We start from the raw sequence: 16,392 nt of genomic DNA, 5'->3' as shown, positions 1-16,392 counted from the left end.
AAAAGGCTCTGTGATAATAAATGATTTGTAATAATCACTGTAATAATTTCATAATCTTTATTACTTTCTGAAATTATATTGTATATCTTTTCCTTCCAACTTCTTCCCCTGCCCTTGCAGAGGCTCTCCCTATAGAGAATCTCCTTTGGGTCATTTTGAAAGCTATGGAGGGACCCCCTTTTTCCAGGCTCAGAAGATGTTTGTAGATGTACCAGAAAATACGGTGATACTGGACGAGATGACCCTTCGGCATATGGTTCAGGATTGCACTGCTGTGAAAACTCAGTTACTCAGGCTGAAGCGGCTGCTGCGCCAGGTTAGTACGTAGGGAACATTTCCAGTGCTTGACATTTTCAATGGTAAATAGATTGACTTTACTTTGTTTTTAAAGTAAAGTTGAGTTTCTAATGACTATTTAGATTTGTGGAGAAATAATGGTCGTAAACAGTACCTAACAGAAACTCTTCTGAGAGCAAAAACACTTGAGGTTTTGCATGATGGTCTCTGTAAAGTCATCAACATTTATGAGCTATATAATATTTGGTGAGCTCTCTGCTTCTGTTTCCTCATTTTCATAGTACCTATGTTGTAAGGTTCTTAAGAGAGCTAGAGTTCATGGTTACAAATTGAGTGATTTAATACCTGAAACATAGTAGGTGTTCAGTCATCAGCGGCTGCAACTATGATTTCAGCTAAGTGAGAAATAAGAAACAGCATTTTATATAATTATAGTCACATAACCCCACTTTGGTTTGAAACCTTCAAGTTTAAACTTTCCCAGTCTTCTCATTTTTTTGGAGAAAACGTGGACTCAGAGCAGTGATGTGCTTGTCCACATGGTGAGCTGATAGTAGAAGCTGACTTCTGATTCAGTAGTATTTTCTTGATTTGAACAGTTAACATATACATTTCCAATGTAAATAAAAAAACTAAGGAATAAAATACTAACTTTAAGTCAGGAATATCTTTAGTTTTAAATCTATATTTGTGTTTTGTAGACTGGGCAAGTTTAACTTAAAATTATGGTTGAGGAAGAACAGTCTGGATTCTCTGCATAACTTACTTTTTGAGTTACTGTCCTCAGGATTGTATGTACTAGCTTGTTATGAGCAGGGACCACATCTTAGAATTTCTGGTGGCCATCCAAACCATTTGGAGGCCGTTGAGATAAACGCTCAGTAAAGGCTATTTGAAATGAAATGTGGCTCCTCTGTTAGTAACTACAACTACTGTGAATGGTTTTATATTACTCAGTTATGGCTTTGCTGGACTGCTCTTCTCTATTCTTGTAGATATTTGAGTATTTTGAATAGTCCCCCTTTTAAAAAAGATTTATTCATGTATTTTCGGCTTTTCGTTGCTATGCATGGACTTTCTGTAGTTGTGGCAAGGGGGGGGCGCTCCTCTCCATTGTGGTGCACGGGCTTCTCGTTGCGGTGGCTCCTCTTGCTGTGGAGCGCAGGCTCTAGGCTCACAGGGTCAAGAGCACTGGCTCAGTAGTTGTGGTGCACAGGCTTAGTTGCTCTGCCACCTGTGAGATCTCCCTGCAGCAGGGATCGAAACCATGTCCCCTGCTTTGGCAGGAGGATTCTTAACCACTGGACCACTAGGGAAGCCCTGATATTTGACTGCCGTCTTAAAAGACACCTGTCTGTATAAGGCCAGGAGCAAGAAAGTGGAGAATCCTTTTCGGATCTGAGATTCTTAGATTTCTCTCGAGGCAGAAAGAGATTCAGTGATTCAAATACCCAGACACAGAGTTTATACCTTAGTATGACTGTAACTGCTACTGCTAAGTCACTTCAGTCGTGTCTGACTCTGTGCAACCACAGACAGCAGCCCACCAGGCTCCTCCATCCCTGGGATTCTCCAGGCAAGAACACTGGAGTTGGTTGCCATTTCCTTCTCCAGTGCATGAAAGTGAAAAGTGAAAGTGAAGTCGCTCAGTCGTGTCCGACTCCTAGCGACCCCATGGACTGCAGCCCACCAGGCTCCTCTGTCCATGGGATTTTCCAGGCAAGAGTACTGGAGTGGGTTGCCATTGCCTTCTCCGAACTGTAACTACGAGATACACCCAGACACAAAACAGGGTAAAGCTAGCTAACTCCAAATACATATTTAACACATTTCAGCTACTTCTCACCTCTTCTACCTTTTCTTTCCAATGTCTCTGAAGCTCCTGATCAAAAAATCTTCTAAAGATTTCAAATTGACTTCATCCTTTGTTTATGTAGTGAAAACAAAATTATGAGAAGAAAATTGCAGAATCTGTTTAGGATATCTTTAACATTTCCCAAAATGCTGATAGAAGTTAAAAAGCTGAATTAGTCCAGTATTTTGTATAACAGCCTGTTAATTTGTCCCTTTTAGTAATTATAAAAACTTCAGTGTGATACGTGTACATGGTTTTAAAAAAAATCACATAGTATCCAGAAGCTTAATGAAAAAAGCAATATTTCTGTCCTTCTCCCCACTTGAGCCAGCCTTTTGTAATCTGAACAGGTTACTAAGTGTCTTTAAAATTATCATACACAGATTTCTTTCATCATCTTCTGGGATTGAGATTGTTATTTCTTGGATAATTTATCTTCTTTTTTCTTAGTTTGCTCTCATATTTAGCAGGAATATATCCTTAATTTACTTCCTAAGAGAGGGCAAATGGATGGTACTTTTTTTCTAGCTGATATGTCATTGAAATCTCTTATCTACTCTCATATTTAGTTTATAGTAATACTTTGGCAGGGATACTTTGGCTGGTATAGAAGTGAGTTTTTCCTTAGAAATTTGAAGTCACTTTTCTAGCATCCAGTTTAGCCACTGAGAAAAGTATACTACATTCTAATCCATCTTACTTTGTGTTTTGTCTGTTTTTAGTCTCTCTGGGAGATTTTTAGTCCTTTATTCCTGGCATTCTGCAGTCTCAGTGATGTCCTGGGATTGAGATTTTGTTGTACTTGTTCATATTCCACTTAATGATGGGTAATCACTGAGTTTTATGAAGATTGATGTAGTGTGAAATTTCCTTAAGTCATTTCTATGATATTTTATTTATTCTGTTTTCTCTGGGTGTCTGAGTGTATCTTTCTGGAATTCTTGGTAATCCAAACTAGAACTTATGAGTTAAGTTTTCAGTCTTTTTTTCTTTCGTATTTTCCTTTTCTTTGAGTTTGACTACGTTTTCTGGTGTATTTCCTCACCTTCATATTCCAGCCCCCTATTTCTGTTGAATTACTTATCTTGGCAGTTGTATTTTCAGTTTCTAAGAGCTCTTTATTGTAGTCTTTCATTTTTCATATGATTCAGTTCTTATTTTGTCTTATTTTGTTAGTAAATATATTAAGTAGCTTGTTTCTGTTGTGTTTTGTTAAGATTTCTCAAGTTCCCTACATTATTATCTCTTTATAAATGGTCATTTTGTTTTTTATGTTTTAGTTTCTCTTTCTTTTGGAATATTTCTTCAGATATCTAATGAGTCTGTTGTTTATTACTATTTAAGATTAAAGGGTAACAAGTTGATCAGGACTCTTCACACATGGGTTGGCCTTGCCAGCTGGTGGCTCCACCTTACAGTGACACGTGGATATCAGTGGGCCTCAGTGCTCAGCTAAGCGGTGTGGGGCCTCAGTGCTCAGCTAAGCGGTGTGTTTTGCCTTCTCAGGTTGTTACTGTTTCTCCAGAGAAGAAACTTCTGCTTTTTTCCCTTCTTGGAATAGAGGTAGAAGACTGAGAATCTACTCTTGCCTTATGCAGACTTCCAGTTAATTCTCATATTTCTAACCCACATGAGCATGAGTGGTTTTGCTCATCCGTTTTCTTCACTCTTAGTTCATTATTTTCCCTGTTTGCTTTTATCATATTATCACATTCAGCATCTGTTTTGACCTTGGAGTGAGAAATGAAAAATGTGGAGTAGTGAAAAGTACATGATGGTATCTCTTTGATATTTTTCTTTGGGATTACAAAATATTTGATCCTGATGATTCATACCTGTCTAGCTATTTGATCCTGATGATTCATACCGTCTCCCTGGCATGAGCCTGAGTGTTTTATGAACTATCAGGTATGCCATACAAATGTTTTGTTTTGTTGTTTCCTCTCAGCTCCAGTGTTGAGAATAAAGCCAGTAGTGTGTCTCTCACATAATTCTCTTGTCTGTCGGTCTTTGTCTCTCTCTTTGTTCCTCTCTCTCTCTCTGTCTCTGTGTGGGGGGAATGGATACATGGATGCAGTGCCAGGTGGATGGACTGTTTACAGCAGCAGCTTCCTCTGTGAGTGCACTAAGAGTTGAGGAGCTGCTGAATGATTGCCACGTGGTGGCAGAGAACCACAGAAAAGTCAGGGAACTCAAGCTTCTCTATCCCCAGACTTTTTTCATCATAACAGGAAAACTAAGTTCATGAAATATACATAAAAGGAGCGTATACAGCATAAGGGTACCCTTTAATGAATAAAATGACACGGTTGTATACTCACCATCCAGGTTAAGGAATGAGACAGTAAGAAGTGTTCATTCTTCATTGCAGTATCTTCCCTTTCCAGAATCTAGTACTTCCCTTGTTTCTTTTTCTGTTGATTTTTGACCATCTTTGTTGGCTCAGATGGTAAAGCATCTGCCTGCAATGCAGGAGACCCAGGTTCGTTTTCTGGGTCGGGAAGATCCCATAGAGAAGGGAATGGCAGCTCACTCCAGTATTGTTGGCCTGGAGAATTATGGACAGAGGAACCTGGCAGGCTACAGTTCCTGGGGTCACAGAGTCCGACATGACTGAGTGACTAACACTTTCACTGTCTGTGTCCCTGTAAATATACTACTTTTGTCTTTTAGAACTTTGTATAAATGAAATTATACTGTAAGTATTACTCTGTGAATTGCTTCTTCCATTCAGCATTTTATTTAAGGTTCTTTGATATTTATATTTAGTTCTGCTTCATTAATTTTCATTTTTTAGTCTCCAATTCTAAACAGTTTCTTTCTCCATTTTACTATTGATGTCCATTTTGGTTCTTTTCAGGTTTTTTTTTTTTTTTTTGCTATGACAAATGATATGAAGTATTCCTGGTATACATGTGTGAAAATTCGTCTGGAATAACTAACTAGGAGTGGAATTTCTCTGTCATGGGGCATAGAAATATTCCAGAAATATGAAGCTGTTTCCCCAAATTGTTCAATCTGTTTGAGCATAGAAATATTCTAGAAATATGAAGCTATTACCCCAAATTGTTCAATCTGTTTCATTCTTTTCAAGTAGTAAATACTTTTTTTGCATTGTTCTACATCTGAGCAGCACTTGGTATTATCAGACTTCTTAATTTTTGTCATGTGATGGGACTCTAGTGGTGTTTAATTGTGGCTTTATTCTGCATTTCAAAATCAGGAAATTTTGAAGTATTGACACATTACTACCATTTAATACTCAGAGCCTGTTCAGATTTTGCCATGTGTCTTGGGGTTCAGTTCAGTTCAGTCGCTCAGTCGTGTCTGACTCTTTGTGACCCCATGAACTTTAGCATGCCAGGCCTCCCTGTCCATCACCAACTCCCGGAGACCACCCAAACCCATGTCCATTGTGTCAGTGATGCCATCAAACCATCTCATCCTCTGTCGTCCCCTTCTCCTCCCACCTTAAATCTTTCCCAGCATCAGGGTCTTTTCAACTGAGTCAGCTCTTCACATCAGATGGCCAAAGTATTGGAGTTTTGGCTTCCACATCAGTCCTATCAATGAACACCCAGGACTGATCTCCTTTAGGATGGACTGGTTGGATCTCCTTGCAGTCCAAGGGACTCTCAGGAGTCTTCTCCAACACCACCACAGTTCAAAAGCATCAATTTTTCAGCGCTCAGCTTTCTTTATAGTCCAACTCTCACATCCATACATGACCACTGTTGACAAAATAATGTATCTGCTTTTTAATATGCTGTCTAGGTTGGTCATAACTTTCCTTCCAAGGAGTAAGCGTCTTTTAATTTCATGGCGGCAGTCACCATCTGCAGTGATTTTGGAGCCCATAAAAATAAAGTCAGCCACTGTTTCCACTGTTTCCCTATCTGTCTTGATGTAGTATTCTTTATAACAGAAAGATCTGGTTTACCATCATACGTTGCTTTTAAAAATTATCATGTTTTTGTGCTGCTAAGTCGCTTCAGTCGTGTCCGACTCTGTGCAACCCCATAGATGGTAGCCCACCAGGCTCCTCCATCCCTGGGATTCTCCAGGCAAGAACACTGGAATGGGTTGCCATTTCCTTTTCCAGTGCATGAAAGTGAAAAGGGAAAGTGAAGTCGCTCAGTCTGCCCGACTCTTAGCGACCCCATAGACTGCAGCCCACCAGGCTCCTCTGTCCATGGGATTTTCCAGGCAAGAGTACTGGAGTGGGGTGCCATTGCCTTCTCTGATCATGTTTTTGTAGATTTCTTCAAACTGTGGTACTTCCTCAGTTTTCTTTTCACTTTGATGACCATAATATATTTACTCTTTTAACCAATTCTCCTGACTATAATCAGCTTCTCACTGCCTCTCCTGTACACTTGACCTCCTCACCTGTCTAAGATTCTGAATCTCCGTGCCTGGCTGCTCTCCTTTGTATACCTTCCTCACCCTACTTGGGCTCTGACTCCTTGTCAGTCTCATGGATTCTGACACACCACACCAGTCTCCTCTTCCTGTGGATGCCACCTCACTCTGCTTGGGCTTGACACTACAGTTGTCAGTTGATGCCTGCACTTGGGTGCCTTCTTAACCCTACTTGGGTCTGACACCTGACACTGGGCCTTTTCCTGCAGAGATGCCCTCTTCATGAGACTTGAGCTCTTGTAGCTCTCTAAAGGCCCTCCTGGGGGAGTGTGCCCACTCCACGCCACTCTGCTTAGAAATAAATTTTGTTCATTGTAATTATTTTTCCTAATAAAGTAGAATAGTATAGAAACTATGCTGTGCTTAGTCGCTCATTTGCATCCAAATCTTTGCGACCCTGTGGACTGAAGCCCACCAGGCTCCTCTGTCCATGCGAATTCTCCAGGCAAGAATACTGGAATGGGTTGCCATGCCCACCTCCAGGGGATCTTCCTAACCCAGGCATCGAACCCAGGTCTCCCACATTGTAGGCATATTCTTTATAGTCTGAGCTACCAGGGAAGCCCAAGAACGCTGGAGTGGGTAACCTATCCCTTCTCCAGGGAATCATCCCAACCCATGAATTGAGCTGGGGTCTCTTGCTTTGCAGGCAGATTCTTTACCAGGTGAGCTACCAGGGAAGCCAGCAAACTCAGATGGTTTGAAGAGTTAAATATTTTTTTAAATGTAGAAAAATTAGAAGAAATCTACAACTAGTATTTTTAAATGGCAAAATAAACCTATAGAAAAAGATATCTATATGTACAAGTTAAACACTTAGGTTTAATAAAAAGGTTTATTATTGAAATTTATAATGAAATTTATAAATAAGGTTTGCTTAGAATATTACAGATTTTAGCCATATATAACAATGTTCTAGTCAATTTAAATGTCAGTAAAATTTTTGTTTTGAAAATGTCTTTGCCTCAAGCACCTGTGAGGATCAACTCATTTCTTAAACTCTTATTGAAAATCAGGCTTTATGATTATATTTTTATAATCTTTCCAAATATAGTTTGAATCATTAGATTTTAAATCCCATAGGTGAATTACAGTATTACTCAAAAATTTATCTTAGCACACATTCTACAGTTTGTGTGATATGATACGATGTCCATCCATTTACCTCTGCTATTTAAAAAAGTGACTTATGAAAAGAAAATGAAAAAAATCTCTCCTCTTCCTCCACTCCTTTTCCTAGGATGCCTCTTGTGATTGTGTTGTAGCATATCAGAAACACAAGGGAGCTTTGTTGACATCACTAATGCTGCTTGTCAGCAGAGACTGGTCAGTGCTGCCAGGCTTTTGGTTAGTTCATTTCAAGTGTCCATGTCCATTGCAACCGCCTTGGAACTGATAGGAAGATCACAATTTTTGGAAACTAATGGAAGACCCACCTGGGTAAGATGGAATTTGTTACAGGGTTTCCTACATGCTAATATGTGAAGAGTTTAAATATTAGAACCAAAGTTTTCCTTTATGCTTTGTTGAAAAAGAAAAATGGAAGACGGTGGAAGTCTTCCTCTTAGAACAGAGGAAGGTGTACCTGTCTTTTTGAATCTTCAGTAAAATACTAATGACATAAGAGTTAATCAACTTAAGGTTAATTGCATTCAGAGCTCAGAAATCCTAACTAGGACTTCCTTGGTGGTCTAGTGGTTAAGACTTTGTCTTCCAATGTAGGGGTCATGGGTTCCATTCTTGGTTAGGGAACTAAGATCTCACATGCCTCATGGCCAAAAACCCAAAATATAAAGTGCAAGCAATATTGTAACAAAGTCAATTAAGACTTAAAAAAAATCCTAACTAGAACCCACAGAAACTGCTGAAACACTTCACTTAGTAAAGCAGCCAGAATACTTGGATAATCAGTTAACTATGAATTGTTTACTTTTGTGCAGTGATGTGTTACAGTTTTTATGTTTTTGCATCTATGCATTTATTAAATATGTTTATTCAAAATGCTTAGAACAGTGCCCAACACTGGTCAAGAAACGCTAGCTCCTTAGGTGGTGCTAGTGGTAAAGAACCTGCCTGCCAGTTCAGGAGACATAAGAGACACGGGTTTGATCCCTGGGTCAGGAAGATCCCCTGGAGGAGAAAATGGCAACCCACGCCAGTATTTTTGCCTGAAATCCTATTGACAGGGGAGCCTGGAGGGTTATAGTCCATGGGGTCACAAAGAGTCAGACGTGACTGAAGTGACTGAGCACGGCCCTAGTATGTATAATATGAAGCATGAACATTGCATCCATGGTTGTTATTCAGTGATTTTTAAAAAGAGAATGTTTTCTGTACATTTTATGATTCCCTCCCCCCATCCCCAAAGCTTAAAAAGACTTGTCTCAAAATGTTTCCTGATTTTGGCCTGAATACTTTTCATCTAAGTCAAGGTTTTATAGACAGTACTACTATTATTTAGTGTCAAAGTTATTTGGAGGGTATGTGGTTTTATTATAGATAGAATTGGAGATTATGTTCATGATCTTTAAACTCTTGTGCTTTGATGGAAATAATAGCCTTTCCTTCTTTGATCTCTTGAATCTATAACATTAGCCTGATAAAAATTGGAAGGCTCTGAGACATGCGTTTGAGACATGTGGTTGTTCAGTTGCTCAGTTGTGCCCATCTCTTAGCGATATACCGGTAACTTTAAACATTAATGAATCCTAGTTGTCTTGGGCCGTGCTATAAATTTATTTTATTTAGAAGAATTTTTTTTAATTTTCAAAAATGCAGGTTTGGTATACAGGACTTCTTTTCTAATTAATTTCTAATCTGGTGGCTCAGCAGTAAAAAAAAAAAACATGCCTGCAATGCAGGAGCTAATGGGATCAATCCCTGGGCTGGGAATATCCCTTGGAGAAGGAAATGGCAACCCACTCTAGTATTCTTGCCTGGGAAATCACATGGACAGAGGAGCTTGGCGGGCTACAGTCTCTGGGGTTGCAAAGAGACAGACACGACTTAGCAATTAAACAACAACAAATCTTAAAACATTAATAGTAAAGAATAATGTCTATAGGATATAAATTCTTTGGAAGGTATTGATATTTCCTTTGTGTCCTAAAGCAAAACTTTGGAAACTTTTGAAAACTTTTCCTTTGGCCATATAGTAAATATGTTTTAACCCTTTTAGATAAGAGGCAAAATTGATGTTATATTTGCTGTTCAGTCACTCAGTCGTGTCCGACTCTTTCCGACCCTGTGGATTGCAGCTCGCCTAGCTTCCCTATCCTCCATTATCTCCGGCTTCTGTCGCCCCCACTCTTCATGCCCTTAATCTTTCCCAGCATCAGGGTCTTACTCACTGACTCAGCTGTTTGTATCAAGTGGCCAAAGAATTGGAGCTTCAGCTTCAACACCATTCAGTGAATATTCAGGGTTGATTTTCTTTAAGGTTCACTGGATTGATCTCCTGCAGTCCAAGGGACCCTCAAGAGTCTTCTCTTTCAAACACCACAGTTGGAAAGCATTCTTTGGCAGTCAGCCTTCTTTATGGTCCAACTCTCACATCCTTACATGACTACTGGAGAAATCATAACTGTGACTATATGGGCCTTTGTTGATAAAGTGATGTCTCTGCTTCTTAATACACTATCTGGACTTGTCATAGCTTTTCTTCCAAGGAGCGAGCATCTTCTAATTTCATGGCTGCAGTCACTGTCTGCAGTGATGTTAGAGCTCGAGAAAACAAAGTCTGTCACTGTTTCCATTTTCTTCCCCATCTATTTGCCATGAAGTGATGGGACTGTATGCCATGATCTTAGTTTTTGGAATGTTGAGTTTTAAGCCAGTTTTTTCACTCTCCTCTTTCAACTTTCATCAAGAGGCTCTTTAGTTCCTCTTCACTGCGTGCCATAAGGGTGGTGTCATCTGCATATCTGAGGTTATTGATATTTCTCCCAGCAGTCTTGATTCCAGCTTGTGGTTCATCCAGCCCAGTGTTTCACATGATGTACTCTGCATATAAGTTAAATAAGCAAGGCATCAACATATAGCCTTGATGTACTCCTTTCCCATTTTGAACCAGTCCGTTGTTCCATGTCCGGTTCTAACTGTGGCTTCTTGACCTGCATACAGACTTCTCAGCAAGCAAGTAAGGTGGTCTGCTAGTCCCATCTCTTTAAGAATTTTCCACGGTTTATTGTGATCCACACAGTCAAAGGCTTGAGTGTAGTCAATGAAACAGAAGTAGATTTTTTTTCTGAAATTCTCTTGCTTTTTCTGTTATCCAGCAGATGTTGGCAATTTGATCTCTGGTTCCTCTGCCTTTTCTAAATCCAGCTTGTACATCTGGAAGTTCTAGGTTTATGTACTGTTGAAGCCTAGCAGTGTGTGTGTGTGTGAAGTGAGCCTGTGAGTTGTATGGTAGTTTGAAGAATCTTTGGCATTGCCCTTCTTAGTAGTATTACACTGTATACATATGTCATAGTCTGTTTATCTGTTTAGCAGTTGAAGGATATTTGTGTCTTTTCCCAGTTTTTGGCAATTATGAATAAAGCTACTATAAACATTCGTGCACAGATTTTCATGTGAGGATGTTTTAATTTCTTACCTGGGCATGGGAATGCTGGTTGATAAGTATATATCTAACTTCTTGAGAAATCAGCAAGCTGTTTTCCAAAGTGGTTATTTGATTTTGTATTCCTACCACGATTAATGAGAGTTCCAAGTGTTCTGCATCTTGGTCCACACTTGATATTGTCAATATTTTTCAAAAGCCCTTCCCATAGTTATGCATTGGTATCTCACTCTGGTTTTAATTTGCATTTGCCTAATGACTAATGACATTTAGCATCTTTTCTTATGCTTATTTTCCAATCGTATATCTTCTTTTGTGAAGTGTCTATTTTTTTTCTAACAAAATTTTTGTTTGTTTTATTTTTGATTATTAATAGTTCTTTATATATGTTTTTTATCAGTTATGTAAATGATGAGATAAATGGATATTGAAAAATTGAATGTACTTTTTGGGCAAGTATTTAAAATTTGAGTTAATGAAGTCAGTTAAAAACCCTAGATTCTCACATCATCATTATTTTTGTTGTTGGCTCTTGTTAGAAGCAGTCACTTTATAAATGCCTTTTGCCTGTTTTGGTGATGGTTTGCAGTTGTCAAAAAACCTGCTTTGGCTTCATTGATTTCTTTTTTCCCCCTGCATGTTTTAAATTGGCTTCACTGATTTATGTTTCTTGATTTTCAATTTCATTAATTTCCATACTCTATTATTTTCATCTTTCTGTTTGTGCTGGCTTTATTTCGCTCCAGTTATGGATTTGACAACTTTGCTTTAATATAAGTATCTGGTACAATAATTTTTCCTTCTAAGCACTGCTTTAATTGCGTTCCACAGATTTTGATACGTGGTTTCATTTTCCTTTCAACTCAAAATATTTTCTTATTTACCTTGGTACTTCTTTTGACCCATGGATCAAGGAAGTATCTTGTTACTTTCTGTTTGAAGACAATTTTTCTGGTTTTGATTTTCTAGTTAACATTCCATTATGTTCAGAGAGCACATTCTATTTTCTATTCTTTTCAATTGAACTATTCAAATATGTAGGTTCATGTCTTTCACCAGATATGAAGTGTATTTATCCATTATTTCTTCAAAAATTTTTGCCCCGAGCCCTACCTTCTATGACTTGAGTGATATAAATATTAGATCTCTTGTTGTTGTCCTATAACTCCTGCACCAAGCTCTTTTTTACCCCTCCCCCATCTTTTTTTGTCTTTATTGTTCAGATTGGATTTCTGTTGATCTATCTTTATGTTCAATGTGTAACTCAAATGCTGGTACTGTATTTAGTCCATCTAAGTACCGTAGTGTTTAGTGCATCTAGTATTTAATGCATCTAGTGCATTAAACATTTTTGGGTGTTGAGTCTTTGCAGTTCTGACACTGTCATTTTCCACTTTGTGTGTTACGTCTTTGCTGAGACTTTCTCTTTCTGTTCCCTTTAAGAGTTCACCCTTTTGGAGAATTTTTATAATAGCTCTATTAAAATCTCTTGTAGTTAATTTTAAATTTTTTTGTTATTTAACTTTTTAATTTTGTCATTGATGTTAATTGTCTTTTTCTGTGTGTCTTGAGGTTTTCTTTCTTTGTACATTGAGTAGTTTTGGAGTAAATCTTAGACACTTAAATGTTGTATTATGAGACAGTTAATATTGTTTAAAGTTTATGGAGAATGTTGTTTTTTTTTTCCTTTTAAGCAGATAGATTATTTGGTTGGGATCACACAGCAAGTTCTGATTAGCCACCTTTGGGTTGTGGTTGTAATGTCAGTTGTTTCCAAAGCCTTTGCCATGCCTGCCAGGTCTGTTTTGAGTGTACACCTTCCAGTGGGCAGCTTGGGACCTGGGCAGTGTGGTCTTGGTTTATTTCTCAGAGTCTTTGAAATGCTTCTTAGGATCAGATCCAAGCAAGTGTGATACTCAAGAGTGGTGAACCTAGAAGTTTATATACAATTTTCTAGAGTTACTTTCTTCATGACATCCTGGTATTTTCTGTTTCTATGGGCTTGCCTTTTTATTCCTCTACAGTGAAAGTTCCTGTTCTACTGCACACTTCCCACAACTAAATCCATGTCCAAGGCAAAGCAGTGTGAGCTTGTGTTGTCTCCTATTCCTTGTGGTTCCTGCTTTGCAGTGGCCAGGAAGGTATTGTAGATGTTGGAAAATAAATCGTTTTATAGTTCCTCTTTTCTCAAATATATACTTATATATAGGATTGGCCTTGTTTTTTTTTTAACTTTTAAAACATTTTGTATTGGGGTATAGCTGATTTATATTGTTGTGGTAGTTTGAGATGAACAGTGGAGGGACTCAGCCATCCATATACATGTATCCATTCTCCCCCAGACTCCTCTCCCATCCAGGCTGCCACATAACCAGAGTTCCACGTGCTGTGCAGTAGGTTATCCATTGTATATAGTTGGTTATGCATTTTAAATGTAGCAGTGTGTACAGGCAACCATAGGTTCATTCTCTAAGTCTGTGAGTCTCTTTCTGTTTTGTAGGTAAGTTCATTTGTATAGTTTTTTTTTTTTTAGATCCTACATACAAGTGACTGTTGTATGACATTTTTCCTTCTCTGTCTGACTTACATCACTCATTATGACAGTCTTTAGGTCAGTCCATATTGCTGCAAATAGCGTTATTTCATTCTTTTTAATGACTAATATTCCACTGTATATGTACCACAACTTCTTTATCCATTTCTCTGTCAGTGGACATTTAAGTTGATTACATGTCTTTGCTATTGTAAACAGTGCTGCAGTGAACACTGAGGTGCATGTATCTTTTCAGATCATGTTTTTCTCCAAATATATGCTGAGGACTGGATTGCAGGGTCATATGGCAGATCTATTTTTAATTGTTTAAGGAACTCTGTACTCTTTAGTGGCTGTACCAATTTACATTCCACCAACAGTGTAAGAGGGTTTCCTTTTCTCCACATCCTCTCCAACATTTATTGTTAGTGGATTTTTTTGATGATAGTCATTCTGGCTGGTGTGAGGTGATATATCATTGTAGTTTTGATTTGCAGTTCTCTAATAATTAGCTATGTTGAACATCTTTTAACGTGCCTCTTGATCATCTGTGTGTCTTTGGAGAAATTTCTGTTTAGTTTTTCTGCCCATTTGTCAACTGAGTTGTTTGTTTTGATATTGTTAAGCCTTGTGAGCTGTTTGTAAATTTTGGAGACTAACCCCTTGTTGGTCACATCATTTGCAAATATTTTCTCCCAATCTGTGGATTGTCTTTTCATTTTGTTTTTTGTTTCCTTTGCTGTGCAAAAGCTTTAGAGTTTAATTAGGTCCTCTTTGTTTATTTTTGTTTTTATTTCCATTATTCTGGGAGTTGGCTCAAAAAGGATATTGCTGCGATTTATGTCAGAGTGTTCTGCCTGTGTTTTCCTCTAGGAGTTTAATAGTGTCTGGTCTCACATTTAGGTCTATAATCCACTTTGAGCTTATTTTTGTGTGTGGTGTTAAAGAATGATCTAATTTCTTTTCTTCTTTTTTTTTTGTGTGTGTAGCTGTCTGGTTTATAGGACTGGCTCTGTTTTTATAGTTCAAGGCAGAGATAAACTTTACTAAAATGAGTCTTGTAAATTCCTTACTTCTTTAAAAAACATTTTTAATGTGTTCTGTGAACATTTGTTATTCATTAGGATGTTGGATTCTTTCTCAGGTCGAATCCTTAATGTCTGTGGCATCACCAATAAAAATGTAATTTATCTCTGCTGGAGATTTGACAAAGGCTAATACTTCACTGTCAGTCACTCTTACTTGTTGAGTTTTTCTAAATACTCATTCCTAGGCCCCATCACTAGAGTTTCTGATTCAATAGGTATATATAGTACCATAACCTTTTAACACTTCTGTTCCAGTGTAGGAGATTGCCATGTTTGGGGGATTTCCTTCAGGAGAGAGAGGTGCTATGGTAGTGCTCCTTGAAGGCTGTTGATTCAGTGGGTATCACAAGGCAGCCAGGTGCCATCTGAACAAATAAGGTATTGAGTTGCAATTGTACTGCATTGGTCAGGGTCTAGGTCCCTCACCATCATCCCAGGCATATTCTTAGTTCATCTTTTTTAAGGTTGTCTGTGAATCATTGGACATGCCATGTTTTATCTGATTATTCCTAAACTATTTCAGCAAGAGGTAGGACTTAATGATACCCTGTTATTTTTTTAAAAAATTGTGTTTAAGGACAAAAACTTTAATTTTTTCAATTTTTTAAATTGAGGTATAGCATATATCAAGTAAAGTGCTTAAAGGTGTACCAGTCTTAAGTGTAAAGCTTGTACTTTTCACTTGTATGTACCCATGTAACTGCCATACAGAGAGGACACAAAACATTTCCAGCATGTTTATGGGTTATAATGCACTTTACTGCCAATAACTCCTTTCTCCTAAGTCAGCCACTGTTCTGATTTTTAGCACCATAAATTAATTCTACCTCTTCTCAAACTTGATAGAGTCATGCAGTATGTATACTCATGTGTCTTCTATTCAAATGTTTTCTGTGGTCAGCTCTTTTTGAGTCATTTAATATTATTGTTTCTGACTCCTTTGTACTCAAAGCGCTAGATCTGATTCAAATCAGATTTAATTTGACTTTTATTTTACATTTTTCATAGGTGGAGTACTCTTAACATTTTTAAGGAATTGTCCTATATTTCTTTTCCCATTCTAAAACTTTCAGTGGCTTTCTCACCGTCAGCTTACATAGTGAATGTTCCACAAAATATTCTTTCTTGAACTCTGTTGTTTGCTCTTCTACGTTTGTTTCTACCAGTGCATGGAGGTAAAAAGGAGATTTCTAAAATCTTAATTGATTACCATTCTAGCATTTGGTCTGGGGTGAGTTCAGGTTGAGCAGAATATCTGCAGTTAATTGTATTACTCTTGCGTTTTCCTTTTCTTCTTTCTGACAGCATGATGGAAGTGGTTCATTGCATGATGTTCAACTCTCATTGCCATCTAGTCCAGAACCAGAAGATGGTGATCAAATATGCAAGGTATGATGACTAGGTAGTCATGCTGAATTAAAAAAAAAAAATTTTATTACTAAAATTATAAAGCAATAATAAAACTTTTAATAATAAATATATTTAAACCTGCAACTTTGTTGTCTTGGGTTTTGGTCAGATTTGCTTTTCACTTTTACTAACTTTTTAAGTTAAATTGATATCCCTGTGGTACTTTAATTTGAGTTTGTTTTATCAGTTGTATAGTAATCTGTCCCAATATTAATATTGGTGC

The 16,392-nt window shown here is 37.8% G+C and overlaps 1 protein-coding gene across 14 annotated transcripts in view; it reads left to right on the top strand.

The window, feature by feature from the left end:
• The window catches only part of CCSER2 (coiled-coil serine rich protein 2), a 155,971-nt gene that overhangs the window by 89,704 nt on the left and 49,875 nt on the right, over positions 1-16,392 (top strand). For 6 of the 14 annotated variants that reach the window (XR_015156579.1, XM_086381187.1, XM_086381190.1 and 3 more), the window contains 2 exons: positions 121-316; positions 16,065-16,148. The exons of 2 other annotated variants lie outside the window; for them this stretch is intronic. Coding sequence is in view for 8 of the 12 variants with exons in the window: in XM_086381187.1 (XP_086237313.1) it covers positions 121-316; positions 16,065-16,148 (280 nt within the window). In the remaining 4 variants the exon portion in view is untranslated. The remainder of the gene's footprint in view (positions 1-120; positions 317-16,064; positions 16,149-16,392) is intronic. 6 more of the 14 variants (XR_015156581.1, XR_015156580.1, XR_015156582.1 and 3 more) reach the window with 2 other exon arrangements.

This window comes from Bos grunniens, chromosome 28 (assembly GCF_055505025.1).
Source record: "Bos grunniens cultivar Pamir isolate PY7600 chromosome 28, Bosgru_T2T1.0, whole genome shotgun sequence".
NCBI classification, from domain to species: domain Eukaryota; kingdom Metazoa; phylum Chordata; class Mammalia; order Artiodactyla; family Bovidae; genus Bos; species Bos grunniens.
This window is presented reverse-complemented; position numbering and strand designations above follow the sequence as displayed.